The sequence below is a fragment of the Buteo buteo genome, chromosome 12 (genome assembly GCF_964188355.1).
Source record: "Buteo buteo chromosome 12, bButBut1.hap1.1, whole genome shotgun sequence".
Classification (NCBI taxonomy): Eukaryota; Metazoa; Chordata; class Aves; order Accipitriformes; family Accipitridae; genus Buteo; species Buteo buteo.
The window spans coordinates 33,565,769-33,590,809 of record NC_134182.1 but is presented as its reverse complement, the minus strand read 5'-3'; the positions used below and the strand labels follow the sequence as shown (position 1 = coordinate 33,590,809).

General features: G+C 36.0%; 1 protein-coding gene across 3 annotated transcripts in view; it reads right to left on the bottom strand.

Annotated features, from left to right (window-relative positions):
• Positions 1 to 25,041, bottom strand: part of SIPA1L2 (signal induced proliferation associated 1 like 2) — a 150,338-nt gene that overhangs the window by 76,590 nt on the left and 48,707 nt on the right. For all 3 annotated transcript variants that reach the window (XM_075043279.1, XM_075043280.1, XM_075043281.1), the window contains exons 3-5: positions 9,215 to 10,916; positions 2,603 to 2,736; positions 1,033 to 1,221 (exon numbers count right to left, since the gene is read on the bottom strand). In XM_075043279.1, coding sequence (XP_074899380.1) covers positions 1,033 to 1,221; positions 2,603 to 2,736; positions 9,215 to 10,679 — 1,788 coding nt within the window. In that variant the 5' untranslated portion in view covers positions 10,680 to 10,916. The remainder of the gene's footprint in view (positions 1 to 1,032; positions 1,222 to 2,602; positions 2,737 to 9,214; positions 10,917 to 25,041) is intronic.

Genomic DNA, 25,041 nt, shown 5'->3' with positions numbered 1-25,041 from the left:
ACTACAGCGAACAAAAGTAGTAAAAGATACATACAAAAACAGCTTAACAATCCACCCCAAAAAGCAATTCTCTTCCTCTGCCTACATTTACTTGGTTTTGAGCAATTGTTACAGTCACAAGAGAAGACAGAAGAATTCTGGTAGACACCAATGCTAGATGCAATCACTACATTTGAAACTGAATTAGCATTAGAAAAATTAATTATACCACCATCATAATGAACTGCATCCATCAGCTGATTCAACTTCAACAGAGAGATGCTGACTTTTGCCTAGAAAGTGCAATCTTCACTTTAAATGAACATTTTTTTTTTAAAAAACATGGTTTTAAAAATTGTTTTAAAAGCCATCACAAGCTTGTCCTTCACAAAATACTCAGAAGCTATAAATTTAATCACTAGCTCTGAATGAAGCAGATTCACTTTATTGAACCCAATAAGCCTCACCATTTTCTCCCCAAATTTAAATCATATGAATATTTCCTTGCAATGTAGTGAATTCATTAGTCTCAATCACAATTTCAGTTGTTTGAACCCAGAAGCATTCTATTCTAGTAAGACTACTGCAACTTAATCAGAAAATGTTATTGTAAAAGCAACCCAAAATTTTAGATGTGGAGACATAATGTGTTAGATCCTTTTGCCTCCTTACCTATACACAATATTAATAAAACATTAGATGTATTTTCATTTGCATTCAGCATTTGTACACATTAAAGTGCACATACAGATTATGAAAATCACTTCTTACTGACATTAAAACTTTAGTTATAATCTTTCTCTCACTCACTCGATCTAAAGAGAATCTCCATAGACCAATAATTTTTTTCCTAAGCTGCAATGTATTTTAAAAATAATTTGCTTAGATAAGCAAACCTCATTTTGTCAATGAAAATACACATGTATCTCCAAAACCAGGAAAGTGAGTGGTTTGCATTACAGACCCATGTTTATTAACATTGCCTGCAAAATATTTAAGATTCTTCTTTTTTTTAAATGAATAGTCTTTAAAGAAAAGTCATGTGCTACATACCCCTTGTTCATCCAGTTTAAGCAGCTGTTCAGGTACTTTGGGTGAGTTGGAAGCCTGCCTCAGGCACTGAATGCTCAGCTCTGGTATTACATACTCTAGTACCTCTTTGAGAGGCAGACCTCTTGCTGTGCCATGCCGAGCAGTGGATGGTATAGCATCTTCTAAAATTGCTCCTCTGAGTGTAGTAAGCTGCAGTAAAGTAAAACACACAAAACATTTTTAGTTCTAATACTACAATGACTTTTAAAGATATAAACTTCAGGTTTTAGCAAAAGCATGGAAGAAAGAATGGGAAGAAAAAGATCCTTATTTTTAATTTTTTTAACCAGAAAAAAGGATTACTAAATAACTTCTGAAGAAGAGACAGGCTCTTATTGTCTCAGCGACAAATATATTTTTGTTTAAAGAAATTCACTGATGATCTTATTAACTTACTCTAATTCCTAAGACTATTACTTTTTTTGGAAAAAAACATATTTAAAACACCAGGAAAACTAAAAATTGTTAGTTTTCATGCCATACTACCCTAGCAGACACAGTAGTTGAATGTGAGATTGGACAGGTGAGGTAAGCCACAGCTAATGGCACCTTCATTTAACCCATCCACCTATTTTTTAGACCATGCTGCTTTATCTTCATTGGATTTGGCAAAGAGTCATTTCTCAGAAGTGAGTCAGCTGAATCACCTCTCCACAGATACTTACAGAGGCACCCCTTGTTTGACAATAAAAGAAAAACCTAGCCTAAACAAAAAATTTATATATATATATCTATCTCTGTTTGTAAAAGCACATGAGGCCAGAGATATCAGGAGGTCTAGCTAACACTCCTCTATGTCCTAATCACAATAAAAAGCAATAGTCCTAAGGATTATGAAAATTTATAGTTGCTTGCTACAATAATAACATCACATATTTTCATACAAATCAAAGCTAGTTGCTGTGATAAAGAAGAAATTAGTTTGCAAGAGATACTAATTCACTTGAAATAGAAGTTGAGATGTGTCCTTCCACAACAATCGCCAGTGAGCTATTCTTCCAAATAAGACAATTATTTTTATCAACATATTAATATTCCTTCCACAAATCATGTACATAGCAGTATTAAAAAACATTTCATAGATAAAAGCTTCTTAGAAAGTGTTTTGAAACAAAACACAAAAAAACAAAAAAGTCATAGAACTAGCTTTCATATTTTTCCCTTCCCTTTTTTCTCCACATTTCTTAATCTTTTTTTTTCTATGATTAGAAACTTAACATAAAGTAGCTTGATCCAAACTTATCTTCAGATTTGTTCTTATTATCTGTTCCCTTGCTTGCCCCTTGCAGTTCCATTCCGCCAACTTACTTCCTTTTGCATGCCCACTCAAAAAGAGAAAAATTTTATGCTGTACAGAAGAGGAAAACTTTGTTCCAGGAGCAACTACATTTACTAACAGTACAAGATACGTTCCTTTCCCATTAACAGACTTACTTTCAAAGTTAGCAACATATCCACAGACAACCAACTAGTATCCTAAGTTCTAAGTTAACTTTTCCATTCCTTTGCAGAATTACTGAAAGAACATTACCTCACTTGTCCTGAAAACTATACGATAGTTGAACTGAGATCCTTCTTTCTCCTTGGCATCTTCAACCTTCTCCCTCCGGATGCTGACTGCTACAGGTCCAAGATTTTCATCTATTCCAAAGTAGTTCTGATGCTCTTTTGCACAAGAGTGAAGAGAGAAGAGAATAATGAACTATGAGTCTCCTAGAAAATGTTTATCAAATCTCATTAAAAATTTCTTCAGCAAGAAAAAAATATTATTTTGGAGCTATGAGATTTGTAAAATACACTAGCTTGTGATCTTCTGAACTGCACAATAAGTACATAAATCACAAAATGCTAATTTTGATGAGCAGAATGCCCAGTCATATCACATAGCTCAAATTACTGCAATTGCTGCAACTATGAAATAATAGGTTTTTGCAGTTTTTGCATTTTTTGTTATTATGAAATTAATCATTTTGCTTGATGCTGTAAGAAGCTACTTTGGAGAAACTGTATCTGCATAGAGTCTTCAATAAAAGATAAGAGTCTTCAAACAAATAAGGTGCTATGTAGCTTCCTTCCATTTCATTCAATTTATTCTTATTTAAAGCTTTACATTCAAAGCAGCAACTCAGCTTTAACAAGTGAAAACTGAGGCTAGAAACTCTTCAGTCTTTGATGAATAGTTAAATCCATCCTTGAGCCAACTTCCCAGTCTGGGAAAGAGTAAAGCGCTACCGACAGAAGAGAAAGACCAAGTTAGAGACTGTTTAAGCAGACTAGACCCACTCAAGTCCATGGGACCAAACAGGATACATGTTGAGGGAACTAGCCAGTGTCACTGTAAGGCCACTCTTTATCACCTTCGAAAGGTCATAGTGAGTGGTTACACCCACCTTTAAAAAGGCAAGAAAGAGGGTCTGGGAAGCTATAGACTAGTCACCATAAACTTTAGTTCCCAGGGAGATTAAGGAACAAATTCTCATGGAAGACATTTCCAGACACATGAAGGACAAAAAGATTCTTGGAAACAGCCTGCATAGATTTACCAAATGCAAATCATGCATGACCAACCCAGTTGCTTTCTACAATGAGATGACTGGCTTTACGGATGAGAGAAAGGAGCAATGAATGTCACCTACTTTTATTTTAGCAATGCTTTTTACACAGTCTCCCACAGTATCCGTGTAGCTAAACTGAAAAGACATGGTTTGGACATGCAAATTACAAGGTGGACATAAACTGGCTGGACAGCTGGCGTCAAAGGACTGTGATCAGTAATACAAGTTCCAATCAGTGGCCAGTTACTAAAAGGTTTAACAAAAGTTGATAGTGGAGCTGTAACTGTTTAATATTTTTTTAAATTACCTAAATGATGGAATGGAATGCATCCTCAACAAGTTCATGTATATGACCAAGCTCAAGGAGAACAGTTCATGTACAGAGGTTAGGGCTGTAGCTGCGTGCAACAGATGAAGGGGGATAACCGGCAGGCTTTTAACAAATGAGTAACACGTGCACAGGGCAGATGATACTGAAATGCATAAACCTTGCAGTATTTTACAGAAGTGGGCAAAGGCATTTAACTCATCCACACAGGTAGAGTTCTACAGCTGGAGGGTCTCTGTGCTTCACTGCCCACTCTCCCCTTCCCCTGGAGGCAGCTGCTGCTGAGACGGAACAGCTGAGCTGCATGTGAAGCAACTCCTAACCCACTGAAGTTTGCAACCTGACATGTTAAAACAAACTCTCCCTTTGACAATCTGAAAAAACGGACTGACAAAAAATCTCCTGAAGACCAACATAGACCTGTATCTAGAGCAGAACAAGCTCAGAAAACAGCACAGGCTGGGGACCAAGAGCCTCAGGAGCAGCTCTGTAGCAAAGTACTGGGGACCCTGGTGAGCAACAGGCTGCACAGCAGCCAGCAGAACCCCCTGCAGAGATGAAGGCTGACCACACTCTGGGCTGCACTAGCAAGAGCACACCAGCAAGTCAGGAGAAGACATTATGCCTCTGTTTGGCACTTGTGAGGCCACATGAGGAGTAGCGTTCAGTTTTGGACAGAGTGGGACAAGGCCAGCAGACAACTACCAAGATAATTAAGGGGCTGGAGGATATAACAGATGAGGAGAGGCTGAAGAAGATGGGCTTGTGCAGCCTGGAGAAGAGCAGGTTGAGGGAGGAAATAATTGCAGTATTCCACTAGCTGATGGGGGGTTAATGGAGAAGGGAGAGCCAGACTCTTCTCCAAGGTACAGAAATGACAAGATGCAATCATTATAAGGTGAAGCCTTTCATTGAGGGGAATCAAACACAGCAACAGATTGCCAGGAGAGTTTGTGAAATCTCCATCCTTAGAGATGGCCAAAAGCTAAAAGGACAGCTAAAGGGGAATAGGTTCCAAACAACCTGTTCAGAATCTACCTTTAAAAGCAGCTTCAAACAGGGATTTAAGACTGGATGACCTCCAAAATGTCTTCCAATCCAATTTATGCTATAATTCCATATTTTAAATAGCAATGAAGTAATAGACTAATTTCTCCTTTTCAGATTGTCTCAATTAAAAAACACTTGCTAGCACTTTTAAGCTAGTTTGATACTTTTTTTTTAATAATGCATTTATAGAAATGCGTAAGAAAGTTTTCACAAAATGTCTTTCACTGAGAAGTCATCCATGCTCTCAGAATGGATACAAAAAGATAAAGTTATCTCTACATAAATGACAGTCTTATTTGTCAAATCAAGTTTAAATAAAGTTTCCATTAGCCTTTCAAAAAATCTATCTAAGTCGGTTGTTACAGTCCATCTCCCAGTGGAGAGGAAACGAGTAGCAGGACATTACAACTAGCATGCTACTTTTGGAAGGAACACTTGGGATCAAAGGGGCACAGACCTTAAATTACTCACTCATGCTCACCAACTACATTCCTTCCCCACCTGAGCATTCTGCCTGCATGGATAAATTTTACCTCATGGATTTCCCAGTGTTAAATTAAAACTTTGAGCTTTAATGGACAAATTTATCAAATAGAACAGGATTTCACAGATGAGAGAGAGAGATTCAGAGGCCAAACACATTCAACAACATAAAAACTCCCCACAGCTGCATATTCAGGCTTTGACAAAAGGTAAACTTCTCAGTTAGGGTTTCTATAGCCTTCCATTTTGATGTAAATCTAGAAAAGGGTATTACACAGTTACTAGATTTCTTGGCTGCAGTATTACTGAGCAGAAAAATGCTAGCTTGGCAGATATCTGCTTATTTCTTGTACAATATGAAAGACACAAACCCAAAGATGTTATTTTAATGTACATTAAAATTAAAATAGATAGAACAGATTCAAGAATGGGAATTAAAGAAGCTGAAATAAATTAAAGAATAGCATGGCTACTGATATTCTGGGATTTGGGGAAAACATTTTTAATTCAAGGCACTTTTTTTCTTAAATATCATAAAGTACAAACTCATTAAGCTCATTTAAATGTATTTATGTTGATTTAAAAGTATTGACTGGAGAGAAGAGAAGAAAATAAGTGCTATTTTCTAGCTGTTTAAAGAGAAATGGTAAAATATCCCTCATTTCTTACTTTTTCATTCTGAGGAATAATTGTCAACTTTTCTTCTAATACAAAAGTCTTACTTATATGAAACTTAGTTAATACCAAAAGCCTGCTAAGCCTGTACATTTCTTCTAGGATATTTTTTCAGTCTCATATCAGCAGATAGATACAATAGCACCCCTCAAATAAAAAGCATGGTAGTAATAGTCAAGTCTCAAGGTATTATGAGGATAATTGCACAAGGGGAAAAGGACAAATCAATGATAATAAAAGTGTATTTCAATTATCCTTTTTAAAAATCAACATAGCTTTTTTCCCCCCTTCTTATCCCTTTTATCCCACAAAAATATAGTTCACTAAAGGACACCATTAATAAATCAAAACCATGAGATAAAAGAAAATATTCTAGCTTTTACAAACCTTAACTGAAAACTGAGAAGATATTTTCCATAAACATTAACATATTTTAACATCAGTCGTGTTGGATTTGATTTTAACAATAGTTACAAAGCTTATAAATATGCAGTATAAAACTACAGCTCATTTCAGAAGACACTGAATTCCAAATCTCTCATTTCTTGAAAGGGAATGGAATAATTAGTGCTACACATGCCAGGGTGTTTCTTCCATGCATCTTAAAACAGAAATAAAACTTGTATGCTGACAAGTGCCAATTATAAAACTGCAAACTAAATCAAATATTCAGAAAGTTATTTCTTTTTCATAGATACCTTATTAAAGGCAAAGAAAATTGGTGACATTACATATGTCTCTACATACAAGTGAATATTGTTTGCTAAATTTTTATTTCATCCTTCCACAATTATTTTACTAGATTCAACTGTGCTATTAAATCTACAGTTCAATGAACAATCAGCTAGGAGAGCTCACTGTCATGGAAGAGCATCAAGTAAGACTCAGTATGCATATAAATGTCACTTCTTCTTATAGGAGAGATCAGCACAGCAGCAAGACATTTTGGTGCCCAAGGAAAAATGCCTGGTTTATTTCCTCCATCCACAATAAACTTTGCTTAGGTAAGAACTGTGTTCAGCTGGAAATTATCTGGAGATTCCTTACATGCTTGGTCCCTTGAGATAATCGGTATTGAAAATTTAGTTTTTAGTTCCACCAACATGTTTGCCCTGACTTGCTATCTGTCTCATAAGAGCTATCCAATACAGATTTCTCTCGTGTAGCTTCTGTCACAGATCTATAGAAAGATAATGCGGAACAGGGCATGGCTTATATATCACTGTAAAGGTGAGAGGGTAACAATTTATTACTGGATATTAAATGCATCACAACATATTTACTTTTGAAGAACTCTACCTACAGAACAATTAGTAACAAAGGCATAACAATTTAAGTTTCCTACTGTTATACTATGTGGCATAAAATTCTCAGATGCTACTTCTTAACTTTTTAATACTATATCAATATAAACATACTTTACTTTTAGTCAAGAGATCTTATATACATAACACCAGAACAGAAGTTAATTAAAACTAATTACATTCCCATCAACTTTCCAGAAAGGTCATTAGGTTTGTTTATAGTATATTATTTAAAGTGGGTTTGAGTACTCTTTCTATTTTCCTTTTCTTAATCTCCCTGACAAGATTTTTTTCTTCATAAAACATGTTCAGCCCTTCAGAACCTGGAACTCATCCATGATAAAAACATTTCACAAACAAGTCCTCTATCATTTGGCTTAATCCTTGTCTTTTTTTTTTCCCCCCTATACTGCCACCACCTTTGTCTATTGACAATCTTCCTTTTATTTTGATCTATGCCAACCCTTTCTCCTCTCTGCCCCTCAAAAAATATGCTACCCTTTTGTTACAAGTTTCCATTCATTCTCTTCCACTCTGACTCCCTCAGCCCTTTTTTATCCTTTATAACCTGCCTAGCTTAAAAGCCATTTTGAATGTCTAAATTTACTGCCCGTTCCTTCCTTAGCTCTGGGTCTTTTTCTTCCTCTTCCATGACAGATCAAGATTCTTTTCTTCCTTGCCTTTTAAATAAAGTGGTTTTACAGCCAATATGTGCTAGGTGTCTACTGTATTGGGAAAACAAGCACTGTACTGGATCGTCTTTCGAGCCCCCTTAAAGGGTATGGGGAGGAAGGAGTACAGTACAGTGCTTATTTCCTGCTGTTCAAATATAGTTAGAAAGCAGAGGAAGTATGATTTCAGGAAGACTTGAGCAGTAACAAACAGTCTTTTAAGGACAGATGCAGATTTTTTTTTCTTTTCTTTTAACAGCAGCAAAAAGACTGAGCTGTAATTCATAATACAGAAAGGACAGAGACAGGTATTTTGGGGTTGTCCCCACAAAAACAGAGATTTCACACGCAATGCATGATGCAGTACTGAATCTACTGTCTGTAGACAGCCAAAGTAGATCACAGAGTGGAAACAGTTTATCTGAATAACGATTCAAACCAAGATAATGACTCTGCTGAGAAGAGTACCCTGGCATTTTGCAGTGTGAACATATCTGAAAAGAACAGAGTAAAAGGCTAAAAGAAAGGCATAAATGAACCTTCTTTAATCTGAAAAACTAAATGTCATCAGAAGCTCTCTGTTTAAGGAGTATGTATATGTGTATACAGTAGGAAAGGCTCCAAGAGACACTTGGAGACAACAGAATCTAGAAGGGAGTCAGAAGCCTCATAATAAAACCCTCTCTTTTGGAGGCACCTTTTAGGAAAGAATGATTTCCACTCTGGTTATCCATATTTCCAATGCATTTACTGGATATAAATGTCTTCTTTTCCTCCTGCCCACCAAGAAAAATTGGTTCAGAGAAGTTAGTTTACGTACTAATTTAAATGACCCCACACTTAGTGAACTTACACAAGTATTGCATAACTTTATACATAACCCACTGGTTGTTGAATATCACTCTGGGATAGCAAGAATAACAGGCTTAATTTTAGTAAAGAGTTTCAGGATCCCCTGTAATATTTAGGTCTCTCTATAGAGAAGAAAGAGGGAAAAAAAAAAAAGAAGAATCTTTACTAAGCAACTTAGATCTAATGCATGAATATCTCAGAAAAGTTGCATCAGAAAAAATTTACCTTTTCCATAGAAGAACTTGCGGTAATAATATGCTCCGAGATCAATGTGTTCTATGATGTAACGCTTCACTTTCTCTCTGTGAATGGACTGGTTTTCTCTTGGTACTTCCAGTACTGAAACACCAGCGTTTGTGCAATGGGAACTCAGAGAGGACTCAAAAGAACAACTTTCACCTGAAGAAAAAGATGCTGAATTTGCCCTAGAAAGTGCAATCCGTCTATCTCCTTCCCCACCAGTCTCGTTCCGGAAGTAAGGGCAACTCAGTACTAAATCATTGCTTTTCCCATCACCCTCATCAGCATCTAAATTCTCTTTTGAATTGAGGTCCTCTTTGCTTCCCAAAGGAGATTCACAGTTTCCCGTTTGGCCTGCTGGCATCTGAGTTTGTGACGCAGCTGAAGCTCCAGTGGTTATATTTTTTCTTTTTCCTACATTTAGTCTGGTTGCCATCGCTTCATTTATGTTAAACAAAATGCTCTGAACATCATAATGTGCAAAACATTTCTGACAGTTCCAAGAACGAACATTTCTGTCAAGTCTATCATCCAGATCAGATGAAAACTTAAAAGTTTCATGCTCACTTTTAACTGTTCGCAATTTTCTAAATAGAGATGTTTCTACTGCTTCTGATTTTAGTCTCCTCTTGAAAGATTTCTCCCTGTCTCGACCAATAAGTAGGGCACTATCCATATAATCCAAGCCAGAAATCCTGACAAATTCTCCCCTGGAAATCTGCGCAGCAGCATGAAGACTTGGAGAAACTGTAGGATCACAGTGGAAAAACTCAGAAAATCCAAATGGAGCAAGGGTTTTATGTTCAAAATTTTCTACTCGATATCCTCTTAGCATTGCAAAAAAATTTTCTCCAGACAAGCCTTGTCTATCAATTGAAGAGGTACTGCCATATTCTCTATGAAGAGCTGCTCCAGTATTTGGGTTAACAGCATTCTGGTCTAACACATCTTCAGCATCAATATCACTTATTGTCACATCACTGTTGCTTCTTTGCCTTATGGGATGAAGTCCCCTTTGAGGGGAATGAACAAAAAGATCTCCAATCGAATATTTTCCCTCTGTAAATTCCAGTTCTAGCTCTTCCTGCTGTCCATCACTTTGGTCATTTTGTCCATTTGGAAGTACTGAGCCAACACCTTCGTAACTGGTTGGAGGTCTGTTTTCCCAAGCAGCTTTACTCAGCTCTTTAGAGCAATCCTTTTTAGGAGGCCATTCAGATACCCTTGCTCGAACACCCATTTTAGGCACAGCTGGTGTACCATTTGTTTGATTATTTTCACTTTTGCTAGATGCATTTGAAGAAACAGGAGGACCCATGCTACCATTCAAAGTTTTAAGTTTTCTAGCAAAATAATCATCAGATTGCATGCTTCTTGAAGACTCCCTGAACTTGGAGGAAGTTCTGCTAACTTTGTGCTTATCTTCTTGCAAAGACCTTTGATCACTCATGTCCAGTCAGTGGGAAGGGAACTGCTACTATTGCATAAATTTATTGTTACGTTCGTTATTACATTGTCTTTTGTAGGTCAATAAACTGCAATATAAAAATACAGTTACAGTCTTCCCAGAAGTACAAGCAGAAACCTCAGTGTACCATTTTTCTACAACTTCTGTCAGGAGACCAGTCTTAAAATGTTTCCTTCAGTTCAGACGCATTCAGTTCAGTATTAATCCAGACAAATTTATCTGTTCATAAAAAAAAAAAAAAAAAAAAAAAGAGAAAGTGTATTAAAATGTTTCTAGTCAGTAATGGTAAGATTCCAATGTCGCTTGTATATACACAATACCCCATGAAACTGGAACTAATGAGTCTCACTTTGTATCGTTTTCTATACTCTGCCTCCTTAAAACCCAGCAAATGCGATAATCCCAGTTTCCCATGATGCCCACAGGATGTGAGCAGTTTGAACCTGCATCTCTCTCATGGGCTAACCAGTACACACACACACACACTGAATAGCAGACCAGGTTCTGCCAAGCAGAATAGCCGCATAAAATTTTCTCTGCATTTCCTTCAATGCTGACAGCAACTCAGATTCTTATTCTCTGTCTAATCACTGGGGGTTTTTACATAACATGAAAGAACATACCTATCTCTAAGCACCTTTTTCAAGTTTGCTTGAAAGTGGTTAATGCACACAGGAGTTACTGGGGCAAGATTGGTAGAAAATGTAAGTAAAGTATATGAAACAAAGCGCACCTTACACAGAGAAAAGTGTTTTGTCCCATTTAGAAGAACATTTGAAAAATAAGTAGGCTCTCCACTAGGATTAATTCAGTGAAAAAAATGTATTTTGCTCCCCCCCACCCCCCACCCCAAGGGAGATTTACTTACATTCCTTTATTTGGAGTGTAAATTATTATTTAGCTGAGTAAAAGAGCTATAGTTATTTCTGTTACATTACCTTCCTCCAGTTGGAAACCTAGACTGTTAACTCAGTTACTGTACTAAAGAACATGTCTGTTGTCTTCCACAAATAAGAAAATATAGTAGCCCTTTTAATAAGTGTTCATTTAAATTAAAAATTGGGATTGTTAGGATATAAAAATATTCTTCAATGGCTGTAACGGTCTTAAGAATGACCATGACTCATGCTGTGAAGATTCATTTGCAGGTAGAGGCCATCCTTTAACCCACTGCATAAAATTAGACTAAAATTTGAGACAAGACAGCATGTTATGTACTTCCTTTTCAGCTTTTGTTCCTTGAACAAAAATGCCAACATAATGATCTTTTAAGATGCTGCAAATAAGCATAATATGCATTTACCAGAGTTTAGGAAAAAAGTTCAAGTCAAATTACGCTGGAATATGAATTCTCCCCTTACTTTAGTGAAGATATGAGGTGGTAATAGGAGCTCAGAAGATAACTGGGTTTTTTCCTCTACATTTAGTAACAGAAAAATTCTCAAAAAAAAAAAAAAAAAAAAAAGACAGACAAGAGTGTGAGGCAGGGGGGCAAAGGAATAATATAAATCAAGACTTGACAGGTTATTTTTTCTGCTTGTCAGAAATCAACACAAAGTTGTGTTTGATACAGCAAACTTTAGGACTCTTCTACTGTAATGGGTTAATAAACACATTAGAGTTACAGTAGCATCATGATTGACACAGTTTCTATGTGACTGTTACTAGGAATAGGTAACGAACAATATATCATTGCAGCTTACTTTTGCTACATACAAATTCCTCAGAACTCCTGTTTGATGGCCAATGAAATCAATTAAAACAAGTTTTAATAAATACTCCTTACAGGAGTCCAAAAGATTGTTTAAACAACTGATGTGTTCAGAGAAACACTATTTCAAAAGTGGCATGTAGGATTTTTAAACATTGACTCATGAAAATACAACACAAAAAGGAAAATATCAGTCATAGAACCACAGGATGGTTTGGGTTGGAAGGGACCTTAAAGACCACCTAGTTCCAACTCCCTGCCATGGGCAGGGACACCTTCCACTAGACCAGGTTGCTCAAAGCCCCATCCAACCTGGCCTTGAACACTGATAGGGATGGGGCAGCCACAGCCTCTCTGGGCAGCCTGTGCCAGTGCCTCACCACCCTCACAGTGAAGAGCTTCTTCCTTACATCTAATCTCAATCTACCCTCTTTCAGTTTAAAACTGCTACCCCTCGTCCTATCGCTAGACTCCCTGATAAAGAGTTCCTCCCCATCTTTCCTGTAGGCCCCCTTTAAGTACTGGAAGGCCACTGTAAAGTCTCCCCAGAGCCTTCTCTTCTCCAGGCTGAAAAACCCCAACTGTCTCAGCTTGTCCTCATAGGAGAGGTGCTCCATCCCTCTGATCATCTTTGTGTCCCTCCTCTGGACCCGCTGGAGCAGGTCCATGTCTTTCTTATGCTGGGGTCCCCAGAGCTGAACACAGTACTGCAGCTGGGGTCTCACCAGAGTGGAGTAGAGGGGCAGAATCCCATCCCTCGACCTGCTGGCCGCCCTGCTTTTGATGCACCCCAGGACATGGTTGGCTTTCTGGGCTGCAAGCGCACATTGCTGGCTCATGGCCAGCTTTTCATCCACCAATACCCCTAAGTCCTTCTCCAGATACATCAATATGCTTAATATTTGGGGGGCACAAGTAATACTATAAAGGTGAAATACAAGAAAACTTCTGTGGAATAGACGTTAACATGAGCTGCTGACAGCTATATTATAATCTCTTAGAGTGTTCTTTATACAATCATAGAAGTGTGAGAAACCTTTGCCAAATAGAAACACTGAAGGAAAACTAAACTATTCCAGAATCATCTTTTCTGTTTCTGCAAGAATATAAAATAGTGAGAACACAGAAAGGTCAATTTCATTTATTGGGAAAGATATTTAACTTCTTATTGAAGATTAATTCAATTTTCTTTGAAATTACGGTGAATTACATCTCCTAGCCTTCTTGCCTTCTCCTACATAAAAACCATTCATAGAAGTCATTAGTATATGCATTTTTTAAAAATAAAAATAGTCTCTTACAAAATGGGAAAATACATATAAGGTCAGAAAAGGCTATCCTGTAAAAATACCAGTCTTTTCTTCCCTTGTGTTAACCCCTTTTCTGTCATAAGCATTTGTGCAAAAGTAGTGAATTGGACCAGGAACAAAATCCAGGTTGAAATTAAATTGGGGATGAAGTGGTGGGAGGCAGAAGAAAAGAGCAACAAATGCACACCACCACCCCATTTATTTTCAATTCAAATCCACAATGTGATTTACTGTTTGGCCTCACAAACAGTTGTATCTGTGGAAAGCAGGAGAGAGACTGAAGGCCACAGGAAAACAAGACTTTTTTTTTTTTTTTTTTTTGGTGGTGGTAGCTTAAATACTTGATGAAGTATGGCCTGAGTATTTTAAAACAAAGGTACATTGCAAAATGTAGTATTTTAAAAGGGATTTTTTTTTCTTTACGATGTACAGTTGGTGTGATAGAAGACCAAAGAAATACCTGTTCTGGAACTGTAGATTGACATTTTAATGGAAATACTAGTATTTGAAGTTGTGATGCAATATATTTAAGGTATACTAGTAAATATTTTTTTAAAATCTGAAATTGGCCCAATTGACAAAATATTCCTGTTTTTAATATGAATGACCATTCCTGTAAATTCCTATAACTCAGTGCAACAGCATGTTTTTGCTGACAGCTGACCTATGTCAACAGATAGCACTATATTCTCCTGTATTTGTTGTTCTCTCTCCATGGTAAGAATTTAGCAATTCACAAACATTCCCCTATTGATATCGATGCTATTTATTATAAACCAATTTTGTTTGCTGAAATTTAATAAACTATTACTTCCACAAAGAATGCTGTCAATATGATCATGAGTACCCTTCTCTTCAGACCTGTACAGTCCTTTTGGTCAAGTTCTTCACTTCTCTCCCTTTTCGTCTCATCCTAGCATTTAAGAATGGAATCACTGACAGATATGGTCAGAGAAGAAAAGCTGGATGCCTACCCTGCTGTTGTGCTCCTGCCAACCCTTCCCACTAAGGCTGCTGGATGTTATGCAAATAACTTAAGTTCCTTCCCCACAGCTACAAAGACTTCCTTCTGAGTTCAATACAGCAGCTGGTTTGTTAGCCACAGTTACAGTTCTTTAACGTGGAATGATTCCAAGTTTCCTGGGGACCTGGACACATGCCTGCAAATGTTCCTGTGCCAGTAGCAGAGCAATGAATAAGAACTGTACTATTGGACTATCCTGTCAAAAGGAGGCTGTTTGGTAACGCTGCCTCATGTCAGCCTTGATAGATGGAAATGAATTATTTAAGAAGTCTTTCTGTGATCATTTTGTTGATCAAGACTTTGGAAATCTGCCCCTATTATTATGTAATGTTATCATCCTAAAAAGAATGCATAATTTGGATGAAAGCATTAATCTCTACTATTTATCAAGATGACAATTCTATAAACCATGACTCTCAAGCTCTACTAATCTTAAAAAATGGGAAGTGCAATTTGATAAAATAGGAGTATAGGCAGGAATAATATGCCAAAAGCTGAAGACCAGACATTTAACTTGCATTCAATTGATTCTACACAGCATTTTCTGTGTGCTCAGATTCAGGTTAGTTTCCACTCTTCAAAGAAACATAGTAGGGTAGTAGCCTTATGTATTTTGCCAGTAGAGCTAAGTAGCAGTTACACAATGGCTACTTTATGGGAATCCAAAGTTTGCAAGAAAATTCTGCCTTCAGGCCCATACTTTTAAGTGCAATGAAAAAGAACAGTGCAAAGAAGAAATGAACATGGTTTGTAAGCTGCCTGTATTTTCACAAGTTCTGGACCAGATAACCCACTGAATAAATCTGTCAAAAGGTATCATTTCCTAAAACTGAGGTTGCCACTAGAAAAAAAATAAGTAATTTTTGAAAAAGAAGAAAATTATACAAAAAAGTTTTTTAATGCACGTTCAAACTTATTTCAGTTTGCTTATTTTTCAAAACAGACTACATTAGCAAATGTTTTTAGATTTACATATTTTCAGTATATCTGTTAACAACATTTATCTCTTAATGACTCCTAAATCAGAACTATCCATTTTTCAGAAGCAAAATGAGGGCTATGTCTGCTTTTCAAGCCATGCTACTTATTTGTGTGTCCAAGCCAGAAAATTCTGGTCACACTGAACTGTGATATCATATCATATGACAGTTAATTATGATGTCACACAGGAGAATTATTACTGCAGATAGGAGTATGGAAGAGAAAAATGAGGTTTTCATGCATTTGTTTTCATGCAAATGTCTTTAGAAAACCATGATATTTAAGCATGATTGTCTTTAAATACAATATTTCTTTCAAAGTTTTCCATGAGGCACAGTGAATATTAAAGGATAACACTAACTATAATTGAGCCACTTATTCAGATTGCAGCTGTGGAAAATGGATTGGAGATAATACAATGAAGAAATTATGAGCACAGCTCATGAAAAAAATGGTTCAAATTATTATACATCAAATTTACAATTAAAACTATTACAGTATAAATGGTTACTTCTCATATGCATATTTCAGATACTTGATTAATATGCAGACATAGACAAGAGCCAGAAGACGGATGGGAAGCCCCTCATTTGACTAATGGAAATACATATGAGCTACTGCGTAGTGAACATTTGTTGCTCACTTCCTTAGTTGTGCCATATTTCTTCACATTTACAGTCTTTGCTTGCAAGAGAAATCCAAGAATAGAAACTGAAAAGAATCCTTTGTTGAAATGACATAGTTGCATAGAAATGTTATCTACAGAATAATCCACCAACAACCATACCACAGCTTAGCTGATTTGGCAGCTGGGGAGAAGAAGTTATAACTAAGAGTGACAACAGCCTACGTGATTCCCAGGGCTGCTGTAAGACCATCGCATTTCTTACCAAAACAGTGGAATTGCACTAGTTTGGGGCTGGTGCAAGATTTGGGGTAAAAAAAAAAATGAAAAAAATTAAAAATCATATTCTGTTTGTTCTTCAAATACGGCTCCCTTCTCCAACAAAGAAAATAGCAGATACACATAAATATTGAGACAGAGATGCAATGTGTAATTTTGGAGCAATGGATCTTTAGAACAGAACTTTGAAATCCACAGCTGTTTGGTACTGTTCAAAGGAAGGTGTTTTATTTTTAAGAGAGACCTCCTATCATAACTGCTCTCCTTCATTCACAGGCTGAGAAAAATATCATCATCATCTGCAAGAATAATTGTATAAGATTTAACAGTAAAAAACAGACCCCTCAAAAATGTTAGACTTGTGTTTGTCTTATGGTCAAGATCCCCTACCTGTCACCTTGGCTTTTCCAGAGAAAATAATTTAATAAATCACGCCTTCCAAATACTAAATACTAAACTCACTACTATTAGTTAGGTTTGGGGGTTTTTTTTAAATATACTACAACCATTTATTAAAAAGAACTAAAAAAGCAGAAAGCTATATACTTTCTCTGGTGTAACTCATTATACCAAAGAATACCTATCACAAAGTTCCAGCAGCTTCTCTTTAGCATATCTTCTATTAATTTCCCTGAATATTCACTCCTACACATTGTATCTCAATTCATGCTTTGTTTCACTGTGTAAGTGTAAAAAACAATGTGTAAGTTTCTCATCAAGCAACCTGGGTTATCTCTCAGTGAATATCAATGTTTTATATAGAGCTACTACTGACTATAACATTACTGTCACTGATTTTAAACTTTGTTAGAAATCACCTTCTGTTACTGAAAAATATGTTTAGATAAATTTGAGACTGAGTGTTTTAGCACTCTTCTTGGAATATTAATACCAATATTCTATTGTTCCATTAGCACAAGTTTTGACACTGAGATGCATTAAGGCTAATTCAATTTCCAGAACAAACTGGATATCCTCCTATTCTTACAGCTCTATTATAAACACAGTTCAATTACGCAGCCCATGCAGAGTTTAACTACAAACCTGGAATTGAAGTTATATCTTGTTCAGGTTAAACCATGTAAAGTACCAGAGTGAAATCAATAGCAAAACTATCACTGACACACCCACTGAGAATCTTTCATTTGTACTCTTCCAATTCAGTTCAGTTATTTTTAACTGAAATTATGGAACCTAACAAAATACAGTAAAGCCTACAACATAATGCAATTAATGAGGTAAAAAGGAAACATTTTAACATGAAATTCTTAGACCAAGGAATTTTTCCAGGGAAGGGTTGAAAAGATATCTGCAAGCACTGACCACTTATTAGCCCATGAGAGAGAAGAGGGGGGGGGAAATAAAAAAAAAAATAAAAAAAATGCACCAAACTCCTCAGATTATTATTAACCAATACCATTTTTTAGCAATCTTTACTAATTGCAAATAGAAGCTATATACCTGTCAGTCAAGTTCTTGTATCAGTGAAAATTTTAAACAAACAGAATCCAAACTGTCTTTGTTTCCTTTCATTATTTCCATTCATGAATCAAAGTGTCAAAGGGCAGGATAACAAAAAAGAACCCTACTTATTGAGCATGAAATAATCTGTTTTCTACAGGGAGACTCAAATGACATCCAGAACATAATTTACATGCATGCATATTATCTCTTCAGGACAGAAAGAAGTATGGCAGACTGGATGACTCTAAGACATTTCCCTATCTTAAAGTTATCTCTGTGCTTCCAACATTTCATAGTAATTACTATTTCCTTGTAAATATATTTATCCTTAAAATACTGATAATACAGAATTTTAATTCTGGTTTCATCTTTGAGAATAAAGAGTCTTCAACACATAATGACACAGGTATGTCAAACAAGATTAATACAAAGAAATATCAGTCAGCAGATAAACACAAGTAAATTTTGTATAATACTTTATATATTCAGTGTAGTTCAAGAGCTTACAAAGTAGGGAGTAAAGATCTGTTTGCATGACATGTACTTTTCCTCAGCTAGTAGAACCTATTCTGTAAGAGAGCTCAGATTAGACAGAGCATGAATTATTCTGGAAGACTAAAGATGATTCACCTTCAGTTACAATACTGAAACATTGCATTGAACCAAGTTCCACTCAAAAACAAAAAAGTCATTTTGAGTGGTCTTCTCAAGCAAGTTGAACAACCTCCGAATCCTCAGTAGAAACCGTACTGTGTACAGGCTCAGAAATTGTCATATGTCCAATGATTCTTGAATTGCCCCTTCCTGCTTGCATGCATGTATTCTCATTTAAATTGTATAATCCCCAAGGCAGGGACTATTTCTTTGTCCTTTTCCAACAGGATCCTCATATGATGACCCCACTGTACAGGATGCTAAATACTATGATAATCCAGTTGGTAAACAACAAGTGTACCAAGTCACTTTCAGAGGCGAAGCTTAGAAAGATAGACAGGACTTGTGCACCACATTCACATCATCATTCAAACACAAGAAAAAGGACTAACATGTACTGACTCTAAGCAGTCATTTGCATAATCCAAAAGGAAAGTCAGTAGTTGCTGAATAACCTGTCACATGAAAATGAGCTTTTGACAACCAACTGCATGTATTGGGATAACACTCAAAAGAGAAATTCAGGAGCTGTAAACCAACTAGCAGAAGATTATACAGAAAGGAGAATATTCATATTGTCTATTGAGAAAGGAACATACTACACGTTTCATTTCAAAACAAACTTCTTAATTTCAAGTTAATACACATTAACAAATACTGAGAATGGTAGGGTTTTTGTGTAGTTCTTATAAAATACTGGCAGAAACAAAAATCAACTCAGTGATTTAGAGGAAATAATGGAAGTGTATTCTGTTATTTTAAAACAATGAAAAGAAAATACTTACCTTCTTCCAGAATTAGACACATCAGAAATTATCATCTTTGTTATCATTCTAGCTCAGCACACAAAACAGTTGTCAAAATTCCAATGGAAAATCACTCTGCCCAAGAGCAGGCATAGAGAAAACCGGGGCGGGGGGGGGGACCACAACAACCCACAGAATATTAAGAAATGTCTTGTCCAGTTCTTTAAAAAAAAAGTAGTACTGTAAGAATTTTTGCCCTCACAATATATAACAAATTGCTACAGATGGAATGATATTATAGAAAAATTAGAAGTAGTTAAGTAACATCATAATCTATACTTATCAATCTATAAAAACATAAAGCAGAGGGTGATTTCTAACAGAAAAATGTTTACATAAATTTCTGCCTGAATGTGTTAGCACTGTTATTTTCTAGAGAAATTATCTCAAAACTTTTTGGGGGATATGTGTGTATAAGCTGTTTTCACATACTGCATACAATTGTTTTCGATTATTCTGAAAAAAATTAAGAATATTGGAGTTGGCGCCTCCTGGCGTATCTGAAGAAATGGTTTTTAATTAAAGGTTGATAGAAAGGAGAGACATGCTAACATTTTGACTGTTATTTCACATTCAGAGGTAGAAATTTGGAAGCAGGTTCAGAGGCTGCAATGAAGTTGAATAACAAAGTCAAGTACTGGAAGACAAGAAATTGTTCAGTAAGAGAGAACAAGATTGCAAGCTTTGACTTTTCATAGTCAGTATGTCAGAAGAATTCCTAAGAGGTAATTCCACTTTTTATAAGTCTACTACAGTGAGGCCCAAAATAAAGTTTTTTCATCCACTCAGCGAAAAGATAAAACAATAAATCTATTAAACAGCTGAGGCTGCCTATTCCATGGAGCAGGTTTCAGATTCTGACTCAGTAGTCAAAGAGTGCTTTTGAAATGTACAAAGCCATTTTTAGCCAGAACAAGGAAGTCCTTTCATATGTTTCTGTTATAACTGTGTTTCACAGTAAAATGCTGTTTCAGACAGGAGCAGAGATTAAGCCTGTCATGTTCACTGTGGAGAGGTCAGACTATTTGTATTGTCATAAGCACTTGCTTGTATTCCATGGTATGAGCTCAGAAACCCATGCATTGGACATTGTCTCCAGAGATCCCTAAATTCCTCCAAACAGCAAAACACTTAGTACTAGAACAGCATACTACTTCCACCAGAAATACTCTCTCCAATGCATCATGAGGCATACTGCATATGACTTTTAAGGGCATCTAATTTTTCTAAAGTAGAAAGAGCAAGCCTCCTTAAAGCACAAGACACACCCAGTACATCCATCAGTGAAAGAGATAACCAAAGAGGGTGCATGGATTTTAATCATGGGGACACAACGGCTTGCGTTTGAGAAACAAACTCCCTATTCTATTCCAAACATCTTCTGTTTTGACAAATTACCATCAATAAGACTGTTAGTGCCTAATGGAAACAGACATTCCAAAGCAGATTCAATGGTATAAACTGTAAGGACTGTAAGTGATAACCGAGAAAAGGCTGAACTTTTGTTCTGCTTATATTCATGAGAAATGGATGTGTCATCCTACAGGTCGCCATATACTTACTTGCAGTAGACCTTGCTAGCTTAAAATAATCAGAGATTTACACAAAGTTAATTGTTCCAGCTTCTTTGGGGAAAAAAGTAGTATTCTAGAAAAACACTATTTTGGTGATGCTCTAGAGAATTCCTGTAGACAGGCCTTACAACTGTAGGCCTGTGAAAGCAGAGCGTTATCCTCCAGCTCCTGCCCTGTCAACTAATTAGGCAAATTGCAAATGCACTATACAGCCTCTCTGCATATATGCAGCATCATCCAGTGATTCCTCAAACATTCTACAGTTTCCCAATGGAATGCACAAAGCCAACGTACTGATTCCCTTCCCTTCTTCTGCTAGACCTATCACATTCGCTTGACATTTCCAAACACCACCTGGCACCCAACAATACAGTTTGAGCAAAAAGCACCTAGAGGCCGGCTGTTCTACAGCTTCATATGGCTATTACCTAGTTCTTACCAAGTAAGTATTTACAATAAGGAACACAGTGTTTCCAAAATTTTTTAGTGTGGCTCCTGTTAAAAATCCTGTCTTTGTGCCATCCTGACCAGCCACGTTCCTCCAGGATGGATGAAAATAGTCTGTAATCACTAAATGCAACTGCAGACATTCACTTACACACTCTTCAGAAACTGAGCTGCTGCAGCTAACACCATTTTTTCTAACATTTTGCAACCTCTGGGCAATGAGGAAATCACAAAGTGGATAAATGCCATTTTAGAAGTTCAAGTTAGTTCATTTCTAGGGGAAAAAAAAGAGCTGAAGTCCACTTCATTGTTAGAGCAAAGGAGAATTTGAATAATCTCACCCATCATAAAAGTTCACAACAATGAAAAAAAACTAAAAGAACATGCTCTCTCTCTAATTAAGAAAGAAACACTGAAGACTGCCTATGACAACAGATGAAGTGTTCAAAAACTCAAAACATTCTAGTGTGGAAGAGATATAAACTATTCTGTAGGAAGGGAGTATAGAGGCACATTTTATGAAAAAAAAATAAATAGAAATACTAGCTTTGCTTCTGTTTCTTATGTTCTCAAGCCAGTAAAATAGAAAATAAGTTTTATGCCATGTCATTTGGCAGTAGAATGGCTCTGATGTCATAGTTCTGAATTATTTTTAGTAGTAATGAAGGAAGTGGTTGATTAAATTAAAATAAGTTTTAAAGAAAAAGGAAACATTAGCCTTTACCTCCATTGTTTTTTATGGAAACTGTTTTAGTTTGACCTTGGTTTTTTTATTAACTGGCATGAACTGTGAGGTAGCATAAACTGGTAATGTTACCGGCCAATATTCTGAGTCTTTCAAACTAACTGGGGTTCCGCAGTTTCAGATGTCAGCAAGTAACTTCTCATTTATTTCTGCATCACTTTAGAGCTCTAAAGTATTATTTCAGGTCACTGCATATCAAGATCTTTTAAAGAATTTATTTTTTGAGAACAGAGATTTCACTTTTTTCTATCCTTTCTCTCTGAATCAGAAGAGCAGAAGTTCCATATAGAAAGAAAACACATTGAAATCTCTGGTAACCATAATACACTTAATCCATACAGTCTTACTACATAAGAACAATTTTGTTCTTAATTTTACAATGTAAATTTGGAAAGCAGATTTCATAATATTAACAAAATACATTAAAAACAGAATACATTAAATATCTTGGTAGTTACCAATTAACTTGGTAACTCGTGCCCACATGACATTTCCAAGCACATGCAATTGAGCCTGGACCACCTGGCACTGAACAATACAGCTTGGGCAAACAAGTGCCTCTCTGAGACAGCCAACCTATAGGCCAGTTGTTCTACTACTTTGTAGAGTCACAGTTCTTTTTCGATGAATGAAACCTTTTCACATAATTCTAGACATAAACAGAAGAACAGTAGCTGGAGTGAGAGAGTTGCTAGCAGAATATTGTTCTTTATTTTTCAGCAGTCCACTCAAATTCGGCACAACCTGATAGCAATAAAAAGTCATTGCCATCTGTTCAGTGATCATTTGATATCTTATCTAGGATCAAATTGCTGTCGATCTAAAAAATTTGTTATCAATGAGACTTAAAAAGGTGGTAACAGAAAATAACTTTGGTTAAAGTTTTGTGTAAACTTTATGGAACACTTCCTTCTGCTCCCCCTCAAAAAACCCCAAACCAAACAAAACAAAAAACAAAACCCCAATAAGATAGCTTCATCACTGCTTTACAGTTTTGCCTTTAGTTTGTTAAGTTAAAGCACATGTCAGAGAACTTTCTGGAATTGTCCTACTGAGAAAATATGCTGTATATTTTCATTTGAAACAGGAAGAAAATAACTGTCTTCAAAATTATAGTGTGGAAACACATCTTTCACAAATTCTGGGCCAGATCAGCAAGACTTCATTTTCCTAAATTGAAAAGAAGTCTTCTCATCACATATATGCATTTTCCAAAGTCATCATCATGACTAGGGTTAAGGAATGCAAATTCAATGTTGTATTCCTTCCTGTTAGAGAGACATTAAATAAAACATCTATAAGCCTTTCTTGATTCTTAGCATGACGACAATGGAGTAAACCAGCCTTTAGAAAGCTACAAGCCTAAAAGTAAGTTTTTAATAATTCAGGAATCTTACTTCTTTGCGTCCCCACCGATGCTACTCTCAGTCTTACCTCTTTCTTTGGATTCTGAAAAACTCTTGTACGGGATGACACATGAGATGATAGCTACAAGCTATCATAAGTGTGCTATCATCTTCAGAACTTCACTGCTTTATGATAAAGGACCAAAAGGCAAAACTTTTGGAAAAAGAAGACTTGCTTTAAGATGACTTAGTGAAATACTCAGTAATTTAATAATCAGTAATTTACCTTTAAATAGCTCTATGAACACACTAATAAGAAGTAACACTATTAGGAAGTATGAAAAATATAATGGTGGCCCACTGTTGGTTAGCATGGGGAATATGAATTATAAATTCACGTTCATCTGGATTGGTTTGCTTTATCAGACCAATTTTGTTTTAACTTTTGCTTTTAAAATTCTGATTACATAACACCCCATCCAATAATTCAGACACTGAATTTTATATTTGATTTATCAAGTTCTGTTCCTTATGTAAATGAAAACGCTCAAATAGGAGGGTATAATTAACCGATCCAAAGTGTTCACACACAGGCATAGTAATGCAGTGTAGGCATTGTAAAAAAATCTGCCTCTGAATTTCATTATTGGCCTCGATTTAGCATAAAGTTTCTGGTCAGCCAACAAACTGTATATCATTCATACAGACTACACATTTCTGGAACTGTGTTTTTACTTGGTGTCAGTGCATATCTCCCTCTTTTTTGCAGCATATTTGCATTACAGAAACTACAGATTTATTTCAAAATCTGAATTTAGAAAGGAACAATCACATTTGCTAAGTTTCTGACTTAGAAAGCTCATATTACATTGAAAGAGAAACTACACATTTGACATATAACCTAAGTAAATGGCATTCCTTCTCCTTCCCAATGCATACTCACCTACTTTATCAGTAAAATCCACAGATTATTTTTCCTTAAAATTTAGGACATTATCAAATAAATCCTATTTTCTTTAGAACCTAGAGAAATATTTCCCCTTAAACTGAACTCTGACTGCATACTTGTCAACAAATTATAAATTGCTTCCACAAGGTCTCAGCTATTCATGTCAACATTATGTATGACCCTTTAAGAAAAGTATCCTTATCTGGGGCAATTGATAACGTGAGTGATTTTAAAGAATTTTCTACAGAATCTGCTCAGCTAGCTTTTCTGCATTTTTAAACAAATAAATGTACATGAGAATAAAACATCCAAACAAGCAAGGCAATTAAAGATGCACTAAAATATCCATACAAGTGAATGTGAATTTCTACTGGCTTGAACAAAGTATGACAAACAGTCTTCTGTAATGCAAAAGGCAATAAAATCGAA